This window comes from Pelodiscus sinensis, chromosome 9 (genome assembly GCF_052426305.1).
Source record: "Pelodiscus sinensis isolate ZL-2025 chromosome 9, ASM5242630v1, whole genome shotgun sequence".
Lineage (NCBI taxonomy): Eukaryota > Metazoa > Chordata > Testudines > Trionychidae > Pelodiscus > Pelodiscus sinensis.
Window position 1 is genome coordinate 102,765 of NC_143060.1, and position 16,009 is coordinate 118,773.

At 48.7% G+C, this 16,009-nt stretch overlaps 1 protein-coding gene across 4 annotated transcripts in view; it reads right to left on the reverse strand.

Annotated features, from left to right (window-relative positions):
* The window catches only part of PIF1 (PIF1 5'-to-3' DNA helicase), a 70,262-nt gene that overhangs the window by 29,578 nt on the left and 24,675 nt on the right, over nt 1–16,009 (reverse strand). For all 4 annotated transcript variants that reach the window (XM_075914606.2, XM_075914605.2, XM_075914604.2 and 1 more), the window contains exons 8-9: nt 14,528–14,634; nt 12,233–12,320 (exon numbers count right to left, since the gene is read on the reverse strand). In XM_075914606.2, the coding sequence (XP_075770721.2) occupies nt 12,233–12,320; nt 14,528–14,634 (195 nt within the window). The remainder of the gene's footprint in view (nt 1–12,232; nt 12,321–14,527; nt 14,635–16,009) is intronic.

Below are 16,009 nucleotides of genomic sequence, written 5' to 3' on the forward strand. Positions count from 1 at the left end.
TAGCATCAGGGGGCGCAAGTTTGGACACATTATCTGCAAGCCTACGAGGAATTGCTTTGTCATCAGATGTGCAAAGAGAGAAATCATCAAGTAGTTTGTGGAAAGTCGTGACCGCCGCAAGATGGACCCAAATAGAGCTGATGGAGAGGCCTGCATTGCTGAGGTCCATCAAGTACTCAAGTATGGTACTGTCTAGGAAGGAGCATGGCGGAAAGGGATCTAGGGGTCATAGTGGACCACAAGTTGAATATGAGTCAACAGTGTGATGCTGTTGCAAAAAAAGCAAATATGATTCTAGGTTGTATCAACAGGTGTGTTGTAAGCAAAACTCGTGAAGTCATTCTGCCGCTCTACTCTGCACTAGTTAGGCCTCAGCTGGAGTACTGTGTCCAGTTCTGGGCGCCACATTTCAAGAAAGATGTGGAGAAATTGGAAAGGGTACAGAGAAGAGCGACAAGAATGTTTAAAGGTTTAGAGAACATGACCTATGAAGCCAGGCTTCATGAACTGGGCTTGTTTAGTTTGGAAAAAAGAAGATTAAGGGGGGACATGATAGCGGTTTTCAAATATCTAAAAGGGTGTCACAAGGAGGAAGGCGAAAATTTGTTCCTCTTGGTTTCTGAGGACAGGACAAGGAGTAATGGGCTTAAAGTGCAGCAAGGGAGGTAAAGATTGGACATTAGGAAAAAAATTCCTAACTGTCAGGGTGGTCAAATATTGGAATAAATTGCCAAGGGAGGTGGTGGAATCTCCCTCTCTGGAGATATTTAAGAACAGGTTAGATAGACATCTGTCAGGGATGGTGTAGACGGAGCTTGATCCTGCCTTGAGGGCGGGGGGCTGGACTTGATGACCTCTCGAGGTCCCTTCCAGTCCTATTATTTTATGATTCTATGGTAGATATGAGGACAGTGTTCGGGTGTAAATGACGAATGGTACACCACTGCTGAAAGCATTTCCATTTGTTTTGGTAGGTGTTATCTTGTGGAAGGACATTGACTGTTCTATAGGATGTGCTTGACTCTCTGAGCAGGTAAATTCTTCATTTTGGAGCCATGGAGAAGCCATGCTGGGAGTTTCAGAGTTTTGATATTCAGGTGGTGAGTTCTGCCCTGGTGTTGAGTTACCAGGTGTGGAACCATGGGTAGAGGGATTGGTTGACTTATTGAAAGGTAATATAGATAAGGGGAACCAGGATTGCCTTAGCCAGGTGGGAGCTATCAGAATTACTGTGGCCTGGTCGGAGCGTACCTTGTTAATCATCCTGTAGAGTAGTGGGATTGGTGGAAAGGCGTAGAGTAGGGGAGCTGTCCAGTGAATGGTGAAGGCATCCCCCTCCGATCTCTTGCGCTGCCCTGCTCGGGAGCGGAAAATGTGGCATTTATAGTTGGCTACTGTGGCAAAGAGATATAACTGTGCATCCCCATTTGCAAAAAATTGGAAGGAGAACACTTATGTTGATTTTCCACTTGTATTGCTCTGAGAAGTATCTGCTCCGTTTGTTGGCCCTGGTATTCTGCTGTCCTGGTATGTAAGTGACGGTTGGAGTTATGTGGTTCTTGATACACCAGTTCCAAAATCTGATTGCTTCTGCACAGAGTGAGCGTGATCAGGCACCTCCCATCGATTGATGTAAAACAGAGGGTGTGTTGTCTGAGAAGACATGAATGGTTCTGCCCTTTATCAGGGGGAGAAAGTGAGCGCACGCTTTGCGGATGGCCCCGAGTTCCAGGATGCTGATATGAAGGTGCATCTCTAGTTAAGACCATCTGCCTTGTACCGCTCGTGCCACAATGGGTGCCCCAGCCCAGAAGCGATGCATCCGTCGTGATCACTACTGATGGATCAGGGTAATCGAAGGGTACACAGGCCAGCAGATTGGTTGGAGAAGTCCACCAGTCGAGAGATTTTAGAACTGGCAGAGGAAGTGTGAGATGCTTTGCAAGGCTGTGTCAGTTTGGGATATAGACAGTTGTGAGCCCAAACAGTAGACAGCACATGTGTAGTCTTGGAAATAGGACAACAAAGGTTGTAGCTGCCATGTGTCCCAGTACGTGAAGACATCCGCAAGCTGTGGTTAAGGGAGTATGCTTGACTCCCCAGATAAGGTTGCATAGCATTTTGAATCTTTGCAGTGGCAGATAGGCTTTTGCTGTCACTGCGTCTATAAGTGCCCCGATAAATTCTATCTTTTGGGTGGGCTGAAGGGTGGACTTGTGGATATTTATGAGGAGGCCAAGTCGAGAGGGGCATTTTCCAGTAGTGTTCATCACAGCTATAGCTTGTGTACGTGTGGGCCCTTTGATTAGGCAGTCCTCAAGGAAGGGAAAAATAATGACACTGTCTTCTGAGAAAGGGCGTGACCATGACTAGCATTTTGGAAAAAACTTGAGGGGCCATGGAGACACTTAAAGGGAGGACTCGGTATTGGTAGTGATCTTGACCTACCACAAACCTGAGAAATCTCCTGGGGGCAGGATGAATGGTTATATGAAAACTAGCCAATTAGCGCATCATAAGATGGGATTTTCAGTTCTCTCCTCCACCTTGGTCTTCTCTCTTGCGCCGTGTCTCTCTCTCTCTCTCTCAGCTCTCCTCCGCCTCTAGCCTCTCTCGCCTTCCGCCTCTGTCTCTGTCTTTCTTTCTCTTCTCCCCCTCCTGACTCTCACTCTCCCTTTCTCTTCTCCTCCTCCTCCTGCCTCTCCCTCCCTTCCATCTCTCCCCGCCTCCTCTTCCCCTTCCCCTTCCGCCGTGGCACTCGGCTGAGTGCTGCCAGATCAGCGGGGCCGCCGCGAGGGAGGGGGGCAGGGCGGTGACATACACAGGGTGGGGCAGGGCCGTGTATGTCACCGCCCCGCCCCCCCACCCCTCCCACCACGGGGGAGCACAAATGGCCCTTTTCGCTGCTGGCTCCCCCGGGCGGGGCGGCCTGGCTGAGGGGCGCAGCACTCAGCTGAGCACCACAGCGGGAGCGGAAGGGGGGGGAAGTGACGTAAATGGCCCCACTCCCTGGCCGGGTACATCACCGCCCTGGCCTCTTCCCCTCCCTCTGTGGTGGCTCGGCTGAGTGTTGCACACGCTCAGCCAAGCAGCCGGGGGGGAGGAGGGGCGGGTAGGGTTGCCAGGTGTCCGGCATTGTACCGGACAGTCCGGTATTTGCATGCTCTGTCCAGTTAAAAAAAAATCAGAAAATACCGGACATGTGCAATGTCTCTGCTTCCCGCCAGCCCGTTCCTCTTCCTGATCTCCCCGGCCAGTGCTGCTGTACCTCTCCCCGCCCCCGCCAGTTCTGCTTCCCGCCCCCCCTTTCTCCCGGCCACCCTCAAGGCCCCCAATCCCCCCCAGCTGTGCTTCCCGCCCCCCCTTACTCCCGGCCAGCTCTGCCCCCTCCCGGCTGGTGGTCCTCCCCCCATATCCTGTGGCTAGCCCTGTTCCGTCCACGCCCCCCCCACGACCAGCCCTGCTTCCCATTGGCCCCTCCATCCCCCCGTTAGCTGTTTCCAGACCCCCCCCTCCCCGTCATCACTGCTCCCTTCCTGGCCGGTCCCCCCCCACACCCCAATGAAGTGGGCCGCCATGGAGGGAGGGGAAGGCGGGCGGGGCGCTGACGTCCACGGCCAGGGGGCGGGGCCGTGTATGTCACCGCCCCACCCCCTCTTCCCCTCCCGCTGTGGCGCTCAGCCGGGCCGCCGTGGGGGAGCCCAAACGCTTCCCCATGGCGGTCCGGCTGAGCGAGCAGCACTCAGCTGAGCACCACGGCGGGAGTGGAAGGGGAGCGGGGCAGTGATGTACACGGCCACGCCCCCTGGCCGTGTATGTCAGTGTTACAGACTCACAGACAGTGGGCTTCTATATCTCTGAAAATATGCATCCTGAAGATCGAGGGCTGAGAACCAGTCCCCTTTGTCCAGTGCAGGTATAATAGTTGCAAGAGTCACCATTCTGAATTTTGTGCTGCAGAGAAACTTGTTGAGTTTCCTGAGATCCAGAACTGGTATCCAGCCACCCGTTTTCTTGGCTATCAGGAAACAATTGGAATAGAGCCCTTTTCCCTGATGTTCTGAGGGAGCTGGTTCTACTGCCCTGAAGCAGAGTAGCTTCTGTACTTCTGCTTGTAGGAGGGGCTTGTGAGAGGGGTCCCTGATCGGATAATCTCGAGGACCAACTTGTCTGTAGTGATGAAGTGCCCATTGTTGGTAGAAGGGTCTCAGGCAGTGATGGAAGGTGACATTTGGATGCACTGGATCTATGGGGTGGTCACTTAGACCCCCCGACCAAAACTTCAAATCTGATGTTTGTGTGAAGCTGGTTCAGTGTTAGAGGACAGGTAATGCTGAATCCTTCTTCTGTTGGAACACTGCTTGGGCCTACTATCATAGGACTGCTGCTGTTGTCTATAGTAGTACGAGTCCCTTGGTCTTTGGTATGGGAAGTATTTGCATCTTTTGTTAGGTGGGATGTACATCCCCAAAGTATGCAGTATGGTACGAGAGTCCTTCATAGTCTGTAGTACCTCATCCATCTTTGTGGTGAACAGTTGGTTTCTAACAAAGGAGAGGTCCTCCACCTTAGACTAATTCTTTTGGGACTCCTGATGAGTGTAGCCATGATGTTCTGTGCATTACTATTGCTGCAGCTGTGGCTCTAGCTTCTGTATCTGCCACATCCATTGCAGCCTAGAGGGCAATTTTTGCTATGGATTGGCCCTCCTTGATAATGAACTGGAAGTGCGGTTTCTTATTCTCAGGAAGATCATGTACCATATCTTGTAGTCTGGTGTAACTGGCATGATCGTAGTTAGCCAGAAGGACTATATAATTTGATATCCTGAACTGGAGGGTGATGGAGGAGTAAACTTTCTAGCCTAAGATATCTAGCCGTTTATGTTCTTTGTCCTGAGGTGTAGATTTGAATTGAGGGTATTTCGATTTGTACAGAATTTGGGTGGGTATGTGAAAAGAGAAAGTCCATGCCTTTTGCTGGGACAAAATATTTTCTATCTGCCCTATGTTTGGTTGTGGGGGATAGAGGCTGGGGCTTACCATAGGATACGAGATGGTTCCAAGATAGCTTCATTGATGGGATATGCTATCTTTGAGGATGCTGTCGGTTGCAGTATCGTGAGTAATTTGTATTGTTTGTCTTGTACCTCTTGGAGTGTAACGTCCTGCTACTGAGCCACTTGTTTAAATAATTCTTGGAATTGTTTTAGGTCATCTGCTGGTGGAGAAGGCAATAGCTGGAAAACTGCTTAATCTAATTTAGCCGAACTAGGAGCGTGTGAAAAGCTTTCTGAGTCAGAGTAAGGTAAATTGTTACTATTATTGCTGAATCTGCCTGTGTTATTACTGAGAACAGGTGAGATGGTGAGGATGCATCGATGTAGCCAGGGAGTATATAGACATATGCTGTGGCGAAGCAGGTGGTATATTTCTTGAGCGGTAGGTATGGGAGGACCACAGTCGATACCTGTGCCATGGCTCCCAGAGAGGCCACTGAGTCTGAAAGTGTTGTGTAGAATACAGCCGTGGGAGTTGTGGCAGCTGTTAAAGAGAATGATCTCCAGTCGTGTGCCAGGAAGCCACTGATCCTAATGGGGATGAATGGCAAGATGAGAATCTACTCCACTGCCCGCTGCCATGTTCAGTTTGTGGTGTAGGACAGTGGGGAGCCCTTTCTGCCATTTGCCTGTACAGGCTAGTCTGAGGCGAAACTGGGGAGCATGGTAAACTGGCTCCTTGTACCAGTGGTGTATCCAGCTGTGGGAATTTTTGTAAGTAGTGAGTCTTCCTAGATGCTTTCTTGTGCTTCGGTGCCGAAGTGCGTTTGGGTTCCGGCTGCCTGTGAGCAGCTTCTTCAGGCGGTGCTGAAGCACCTGTGGGAGCCGGTGGTGGTGGCGGCATTTGCAGCTTTGTCGGCACCGTTGGATTAGTGGCACCGGCTGGTGCCAAGCACTGAGGTTCTGACTCAGCTCTCCTGGCTGATGTAGATTTACGTTCTTCCGTGGTGCCAGAGACTGACAGCACTGGGAAACAGAAGGCTCGGGGCAGCGCAGGCAGCGATCGTGCCAGGGAAGCCTGCAACACCTGTGAGCCCCTATGGGGCAATGACCTAGCCCTGTCATTGGGCTTTGGTTGCTCCCACGTCTCCTGAGATTTATCCCCCAATGGTTGGAGGGATTTCTCTCATAGGAAACTTTTCAGCCACATTTTGGGGTCTTTTCTCACTCTATCATGTTTAAACAATTCAGGCACTTCTGTGACTTTCTCTCAGACATTTCATGCAAGACGTGTGTCTGTCCGAAACTGGCTCTAAATCCCAGCATTTCTTAAAGCCAGGAGAGCCCTGCATGTTGAGAAAGGAAAAAGAGCCACGGCAGCAGGGTTTTTTTTGTTTTTAAATTGAAGGATTCATTGAAAACTGTTATGAACTGACTACATTTATCATCTATTTGTAAACTATACTATTTGTTTGTTTTCTGTCAGAAAGGAGAGCACTGCTATGACTCCATCTTCTGCCAAGGACAATAGAAAAGGAACTGAAGGGAGGTTCGCACCGCATGGGCATTAACAAACAACAATAGCTTGAGACGCTGAGTGCTCAGGCCTGGTGAAAGGAGCACTGCTAGGCAAAAATCTCCAATCAGCAGTGCAAGCGCACACAGAGACCTGAGTGGAGTACCCACAGGGACATTACTTAATGGAGAACCCAGGAGTTTTGATGGGGTATGTGTCTCTTCTACAGAGTTAGTAACGAAGTAAGAATATATATTACAAATTTAAATTTAACAGGCTCCATAAAGAGACTTGACATAAGAGGTCTGCTCATCATCAGATTTCTTTTGGCCCAAAAGCGGTGCTCTCATTCATCCTCCCTGTTGAAGGAAAAGGTCCAGGTAGGGATTGTCAAATTGAGGAAGTAAATGAGTGGCCGCACAGGTGGTGTCGCAGAGAGGGCTTTGGTTTCTTTGACCATGGGACTCTGTTCTGAGCACAAGGATTGTTAGGAAGAGATGGGATCCACCTAACCAAGAGAAGAAAAAGCATCTTCACGGGCAGGCTTGCAAACCTAGTGAGAAGGGCTTTAAACTAGGTTCGTGGAGGGACGGTGACCAAAGCCCTGAGATAAGTGGGGAAGTCGGATACTGGGAAGAAACAGAAGGAGGAACAAGCAACAAAGGAGGACCCCTGAATCTAATGGAGAATATAGGGTGATCAACTGCTTATCTAAGGCATTTGTACACAAATGCAAGAAGCTTGGGAAACAAACAGGAAGAATTAGAAGCCCTGCCCCAGTCAAAGAACTAGGATTTGATTGGAATAACAGAGACTTGGTGGGATGACTCGCATGACTGGAGCACTGTCATGGAAGGGTATAAACTGTTCAGGAAGAACAGGCAGGGGAGAAAAGGAGGAGGAGTTGCATTGTATGTAAGAGCAGTAGGATTGTTCAGAGTTCCAGTATATAGAGGGCCTGTTGAGAGTCTATGGGTTAAGTTTAAAGGTGGAAGCAACAGGGATGATGTTGTGGTTGCTGTCTGCTATAGACCACCGGATCAGGTGGATGAGGCTTTCTTCAGACAACTGAGAGAAGCTTCCAGATCACAGACCCTAGTTTTCATGGGAGACTTTAATCACCCTGACATCTGTTGGGAGACCAATACAGCAGTACGCCGACAATCCAGGAAGTTTTTGGAGAATGTTGGGGATAACTTCTTGGTAGAAGTTCTGAAGGAAACAACCAGGGGCTTGACCTGCTGCTCACAAACAGGGAGGAACTACAGGCAGTCCCCGGGTTACGTACAAGATAGGGACTGTAGGTTTGTTCTTAAGTTGAATTTGTATGTAAGTCGGAACTGGTACATATTGTAGGGGAAACTCTAGCCAAACATTTTTTTTAGTTTTGGATAGCATAGGGAAAGGTTAACTCCCCTCTAATGTTTGTTTTGCTGTCTGTTCCCCTGTTCAGAAGATTTCACATCTATTTCTGTCCCTGTGACAAACTCAGGACTAAAGGAGTAACTCATCAAATACCAAACAGCTCTGCACCATGCTTTGAGCTAATAGCTTTATTTCCACACACCACCCAGGGTTCTAGGAGGAGGGTCCTTTTTTTGCTAACACAATGAGGCCAGCACTTTGTTTGTTTTGGTGGAGTCTTTGTTTGCCCAGGGAGCCCAGCATGTATAGGGGGAGGAGGGGCGGAGAGGCTGCTTTTGTCTGCTGTTCTGCAGCCTGTTGCTCAGGGGAGGGGGGAAGCCTGTTGCTGGCAGGGGGGGAGGGGGGAGGCGTGCAGGATGCGAGGCCGCGGGGGGGGGGGCAGCGGGCGTGGGGAGGCACTTTTCCTCTGCCCGGCAGCTCTGCGGGATCCCTGTCCCTGTGGCCAGCTGCTGCAGGCAGAGGCCAGTTGGAGCCGGCCGAAGAGGAGGAGAAGGTGGATTCTAGGACCCAGGTGAGCGAGCCCCGGGGACGCTGCTGTGCTCCGGGAGCCCGGCATGTATAGAGGGGAGGAGGGGCAGAGAGGCTGCTTTTGTCTGTTCGGCAGCCTGTTGCTCAGGGGAGGGGGCAGCCTGTTGCTGGCAGGGGGGTGGGGAGACACTTTTCCTCTGCCCGGCAGCTCTGCGGGACCCCAGTCGGAGCCGGACCGAGGAGGAGGAGGATCCTAGGACCCAGGTGAGCGAGCCCCGGGAATGCTGCTGCGCATGTGCGGGAGTTGCCTCACCCCGTTCGTATCTAGGGATCCGACGTAAGTCGGATCCACGTAAGTCGGGGACTGCCTGTAGTTGGGGAAGTAGAGGTGGCTGACAGCCTGGGAAGCAGTGATCATGAGATGGCACATTTCAGGATCCTGACCAAATGAAAAAAGGAGAGTAGCAAAATACACACCCTGGTCTTCAGAAAAGCAGATTTTGACTCCCTCAGAGAACTGATGGGCAGGATTCCCTGGGATGCTAACATGAAGGGGAAAGGAGTCCAGGAGAGCTTGCAGTATTTTAAAGAAGGCTTATTAAAGGCACAGGAAGAAACCATCCTGATGCACAGTAAGAAAAGCAAATATGGTAGGTGACCCGATTGGCTTACTGGGGAAATCCTTGGTGAGCTTATACACAAAAAGGAAGCTTACAAGAAGTGGAAACTTGGACAGATGACTAGGGAGGAGTATAAATATATTGATCGAGAATGCAGGAGAGTTATCAGGAAGGCAAAAGCACAATTGGAATTGCAGCTAGCAAGGGATGTGAAGGGTAACAAGAAAGGTTTCTATAGGCATGTTAGCAAGGAATCCATTTTGAAGCACTTGGAAGAGTGATCAGGAATAGTCAACATGGATTCACCAAGGGCAAGTCGTGCCTGACCAATCTGATTAGCTTCTATGATGAGGTAAGTGGCTCTGTGGATATGGGAAAATCAGTGGATGTGATATACCTTGACTTCAGCGAACCTTTTGTTACGGTCTCCTACAATATTCTTCCCAGCAAGTTAAGGGAGTATGGATTGGATAAATGGACTATAAGATAGATAGAAAGCTGGCTAGACTGTTGGACCCAACAGGTAGTGATCATTAGCTTGATGTCAGGTTGGCGATCGGTTTCTAGCGGAGTGCCCCAAGGATCAGTTCTAGGACTGGTTTTGTTCAACATCTTTATTAATGACCTGGATGAGTTGATGGATTGCCCCCTCAGAAAGTTTGCAGACGACACTAAGCTAGGGGGAGAGGTAGATACACTGGAGGGTAGGGATAGGGTCCAGAGTGACCTAGACAGATTAGAAGACTGGGCCACAAGAAATCTGATGAGGTTCAACAAGGACAAGTGCAGAGTCTTGCACTTGGGACGGAAGGATCCCAAGCACTGGTACAGGATGGGGACTGACTGGCTAAGTAGCAGTTCAGCAGAAAAGGACCTGGGGATTACAGTGGATGAGAAGCTGGATATGAGTCAACAGTGTGCTCTTGTAGCCAAGAAGACTAATGGCACATTAGGTTGCATTAGGAGGAGCATTACCAGCAGATCTAGAGAAGTGATTATTCCCCTTTATTCAGCTCTGGTGAGGCCACATCTGGAGTAGAGTGTCCAGACTATAACAGAGTTTAAAGAGAAGCTAGATAATTTCATGGAGGTTAGGTCCATAAAGGCTGTTAGCCAGGGGATAGAAATGGTGTCCCTGGCTTCTGTTTGTCAGAGGCTAGAGAAGGATGGCAGGAGGCAAATCGCTTGATCATTGTCTTCAGTCCACCCCATCTGGGGCATCTGGTGCTGGCCACTGTCGGCAGACAGGCTATTGGGCAAGATAGACCTTTGGTCTGACTCAGTAATGGCCATTCTTATGTTCTGGGCCCCCCACTATACAAAGGATGTGGACGCATTGGAGAGGGTCCAGCGGAGGGCAACCAAAATGATTAGGGGACTGAAGTGCATGACTTATGAGAAGAGGCTGAGGGATTTGGGGTTGTTTAGTCTGCACAAGAGAAGAGTAAGGGAGGATTTGATAGCAGCCTCCATCTTCCTGAAGGGAGGTTCCAAAGAGGATGGAGAAAGGCTATTCATAGTAGTGATGGATGGAAGAACAAGGAGCAATGGTCTCAAGTTACACTTGCGGAGGTCTAGGTTAGATATTAGGAAAAACTATTTCACTAGGAGGGTGGTGAAGTACTGGAATGGGTTACCTACGGAGGTGGTGGAATCTCCATCCCTAGAGGTTTTTAAGTCTCCTCTTGACAAAGCCCTGGCTGGGTTCATTTAATTGGAGATTGGTCCTGCCTTGGCAGTGGGATGGACTTGATGACCTCCTGAGGTCTCTTCCAGCTATATGATTCTGTGATATTATTTGAGCTGAGTGGGTCTAATATTTGTCTTTCATTTATATAGGAATTAGATACAGTGCTCCTATCAGCTAACTGCTAAATTATCTGCCAGAAAGCTTGAGTTTTCAAAATAGCTCCTGGAATCAGTTAAGTTGTCCCCGCTCGATCAAAATCCAAAAGTGCAGCCCTACCCCCATAACTTGTCAGGATAAGCTGCTGGCAGGCAGATAGATTGCTTACCATGCCTCCACAAGTATGGCTGCCAGCAGCTCCCACTGGCTGCAGTTCACCATTCCCAGCCAAACAGCTGTGGAAAGCAGCCCAGGCCACAGGAACTTGCTGGCCATGGCTTTCCACAGCTCCATTTGGCTGGAAAAAGTGAACAGCAGCCAATGGGAGCGGCAGGCAGCCACACTTGTGGAAGCATAGTAAGCAACCTGTCTCACAGCCTGCCAGTAGCTTATCCTGATGGGCCGCAGGTTGCTCACCACTGCTGTAGAACATTCAGAGAAGGCACCCGTATGCAGAGAAATATACAGGACTATTTACAAGGCCACGAACAGAGAAAATATGAAACAGTAGGATGGCGGGGTGGTACACAGCATTGCTGAAAAGCTACATTTATTCTTGCTGTGGGAAAAAGACATTCTGCTCCATGAGTGCAACTGGTCAGAAATCTGGTGAACAAGCATGCAGAGCCAGAAAGTGACAAAGCGCTCCCAACAAACCTTTAAGCAGCTATAGCTGGGGGTTTGGTATGATTCTTGTGTAACCCCAAGGAGATGACCTAGATTCCTGGTGCTCTGTCTGCTGGCAGCTCAGGGACAGGCACACTAAGTTTGCCTTGGCTCCCCCTCCCTACCAGGGTCAGAGTCTGCCTGGCAACCCACAGGGAGTGAGATGCAGTCTCCTTCAGGTCTCTAGAGGCTAGTTCTCAGATGGACACCCTGCATGCAGGCCTGGGGCTTACTAGCTCCCACACAGGCAGCCCTCCCCTTACCCTGGCTGGCTCCAGACTCCCCCAACAATGGCTTCTCCTCCCCCTCCTGAACTTGGAGGGGCATCTCACTCCCTATGGGTTGCCGGGCAGACTCTGACCCTGGTAGGGCAGGGGGGCCAAGGTAAACTCAGTGTGCCTGTACCTGAGCTGCCAGCAGACAGAGCCCCGGGAATCTAAGTCATCTCCTTGGGGGTTATACTTGGTCTTCACAGGCAGGGAGAACTTAATTTTGCAGAAGTGATTACTCTCCTTCCACCCGCCTCAGGAATTGCCAGTAGGACTAACAGTCATAAGCACATCATATAGCCATCCCAATGCTCCAGAATTGTCCTGAAGTCTCCAGAAGTTAATCTTTGATTAAAGATTGTTGTGTAATGAAACTTCCAGGAATACATGTAACCAGAACTGGCAAACATAACATATACTCACCCTTCCCTTCAGTTTCAAAGTCCACCACAACTCCTCGTGCCCCATTCACCAGACCCCGCGACACATCCAGGTTCTTAGTAAGAATCACCTAGACGTGGAGAGGAAAGATGCTTAAATTTGTTTGGTGCCCCTACCTTACAGCCCTATTCATTCACCTGCCTCTCCTTAGTTCTGCTCTTGTATCAGAAGCTTCAGAAAAATTGGCTTATGCTGTTAATACTACTGTGAGACCTAGCAACGGTAGATGGAATCACCGTACAATAAAGCCACCCCAGAGCGCCTCTCTTCCCAGGGCTCTCAGCTTTTGGGCCTCACAGGGAACAGACCTCATTACCCCTTTATTCTATGTGAAACAGCTTTGGAAAGAATGTGAATTAATTACGCTTGGGTCTCTGGGAATGATTCTTTTTCACAGTCTAGCAGCTTACAGGGACTTTAAACAAGTCTCCAGTGCAGACTGAGAAGGGCCATTGTAAGCAACCTTATGATACCCTTCATTCCCAAGTTCTATTGTACAGCATGCAATAGTAATTAGAGGCCAGAGTCATAGCACATGGTGATGCAGGGATTCTAAACTGTGCTATAGTCTATGAGCAATTTAGGATATGATGATTTAATTTATGTTGAGAATTGAGCAGCCTAGATCCAGCCAGCACAAAAGTGGCTTTAAACTGCCTTTTCCTCTAGTCTCCCACAATCTGCACTTATTGTGATTCTGTGCTGTGTGCTGCCAATGTTGCTTTTCCTTTGGATACAGATGAAGCATCCAGCTTGGTCAACAAGTTTCCAGCAGAGATTGAGATTGAACATAAGACAAGTTGCTTCATCCATCTGAATCAGACTGCAGAAAAGGGGAAGGAAATTGCATGTTTGTTTACAACCTGGAATCGGGAAAAATAACCCCAACTATACGTGCAGTATGATGGGGGCTAATTTGGCTATGACAAATCAGGAAAGAGATCTTGGAGTTATCATGGATAGTTCTCTAAAAACTTCCACACAGTGTGCAGCGGCGGTGAAAAAGGCAAATAGGATGCTAAGAATTATTAAGAAAGGGATAGAAAATAAGACCCAGAATATCTTACTGCCTCTGTATAAAATTATGGTACGCCCACATCTTGAATACTGTGTACAGATGTGGTCTCCTCACCTCAAAAAAGATATTTTGGCCTTGGAAAGGGTCCAGAAAAGGGCAACTAAAATGATTAGGGGTTTGGAACAGGTCCCATATGAAGAGAGGTTAAAGCGACTGGGACTTTTCAGTTTAGAAAAGAGGAGACTGAGGGGGGATATGATAGAGGACTATAAAATCATGAGTGGTGTGGAGAGGGCGGATAAAGAAAAGTTATTTATTAGTTCCCATAATAGAAGAACTAGAGGACACCAAATGAAATTAATGGGTAGCAGGTTTAAAACTAATAAAAGAAAGTTCTTTTTCACACAGCGTGTAGTCAACCTGTGGAACTCCTTGCCAGAGGAGGCTGTGAAGGCTAGGACTATAGGGGTATGTCTACACTACCCCGCTAGTTCGAACTAGCAGGGTAATGTAGGCATACCGCACTTGCAAATGAAGCCTGGGATTTGAATTTCCCGGGCTTTATTTGCATAAGCGGGGAGCCACCGTTTTTAAAACCCCGCTGGTTCGAACCCCGTGCAGCGCGGCTACACGGGGCACGAACTAGGTAGTTCGAACTAGGCTTCCTAGTTCGAACTACCGTTTCTCCTCTTGAAATGAGGAGTAACTGTAGTTCGAATTAGGAAGGCTAGTTCGAACTACCTAGTTCGTGCCCCGTGTAGCCACGCTGCACGGGGTTCGAACCAGCGGGGTTTTAAAAACGGCGGCTCCCCGCTTATGCAAATGAAGCCCGGAAAATTCAAATCCCGGGCTTCATTTGCAAGTGCGGTATGCCTACATTACCCTGCTAGTTCGAACTAGGAGGGTAGTGTAGACATACCCTAACAGAGTTTAAAGAGAAGCTAGATAATTTCATGGAGGTTAGGTCCATAGAAGGCTATTAGCCAGGGGATAAAATGGTGTCCCTGGGCTCTGTCTGTCAGAGGCTGGAGAAGGATGGCAGGAGACAAATCACTTGATCATTGTCTTCGGTCCACCCTCTCTGGGGCACTTAGTGCTGGCCACCTTTGGTCTGACCCAGTACGGCCGTTCTTATGGGATGTGAGAGGTGCTTCTTTTTTACACCTTCTATACTGTTATCTTCAACTCCTGTTCCAAATACTGACTGAATCCTTCTGTTCTGTTGGCCCTTACTCCCCACAGCATACAAATATACTCACCTGGGCTCCTGGTTTCAACTGAATACAGTGACCTACTGGGCACTGAGCATCAATAGCTTTGACTACCATGGGATCACTGTCCACAGCCTCATAGGAATGTATTTCTCCTGGTAAGGAGGAAAATATTATGAACATGGGCTTACCATCAGAATTATCACACAACAAAGTACCTACGTATGGTGGAAAATTGGCACTAACTCCAGACAGCAGGTTTCTCCAGACTGCACGTTAAGGATTCTTAGTTCCCATTCTGAACTCAGCCCCAGGAATCCAGTTCTTCGCACAACTGTTTTAATATCCCAGAAAAAGTCTCTTCCTGTAGCTTCGTAAAGCAGAAACCCCCTGCTGGCCCTCCCCTACCACTTGCTCCAATTTACAACTTCCAGAGCTTGTAGATCTGAGCATATGTATTCATTGGAATAGAAGCCGAGTGTTAGTGGGACTCATCAGGTGACCCATGTTAGGGAATCCTGGGCTGTAGCATCTACCTTATATTTAAAACCCACATTAAAAAACTTCTAACCCATGCTAGAATCTAGGGCTCTGGCATCCACACTTCAGAGTGCACACTCAAGTCAAAGTAATCACATCCCAGAATCTCCAACGTGCCCCCTTCTTCTCACAACTTAGAATGCCTGCTTTAGCTCTAGGACTATTGTGTGCTGTGGGAAAATTTTACTGCCTGCCCTTCACTTTTACAGGAAGAGTGAATAGCTCATCAACCCAACCTGTTGAGCAGCCAGTTTTGGTCTGCTATTGGAGCCATAAAATAGAGAACCCACTTTTTGATCAACTTCTCTTGCTTGCACTTCCATTCCTGTGTTATGAAACTGGCAGAGCATCCACAAGGCACTGGTAGACGTTTCAGTAGTGTTTTATGTTACAAAAGGATCTGTTCTTAATATAGTGGATTGCAGACTATTGGGATAGAGTGAACTAAGGAAGTTGTCCCACGGAACTAGGAGATACTTTTGGCTGACTTAGGATCTTAATCACAGGGGGCTATGTTACACTACACCCCATATTCGTCAGAGATCTTATTATATGAATAGGATGTTGTATGCTTGATGGATCATGTGAGGTATCATTGGAAAAGTTATAATGTACTACGAGTATCCTATCTTTTTTTAAAAATCTGAAGTTGGGAATATCATCTGTGTACTAATTATAATTGTTCTTACACCTGGGGAACATCCACCACATCAGATGCAATCAGTCTGGATGGGCCATTAGGGAGAGCAATAGGACTTTGAAGATGTTAATCTCTCAACTGCCTCAGAAACTTCCTAAGATGCTGTGATGTAGTGTTGGTACCTTGCTGGTTGCTAGGCTTGGGCTGTGGATGACCCTCACTGGCTGCTGTCTGTACCACGGCCCAGCAGAGAACTTGATGGGCCAGGTGGGTAACCTGATCTACTAGTTACCTCCCAGGGAGAGGAATAAAGGGAGGAAGGCGGAGTGCAGTGCCTGGCTGGGGGGCAG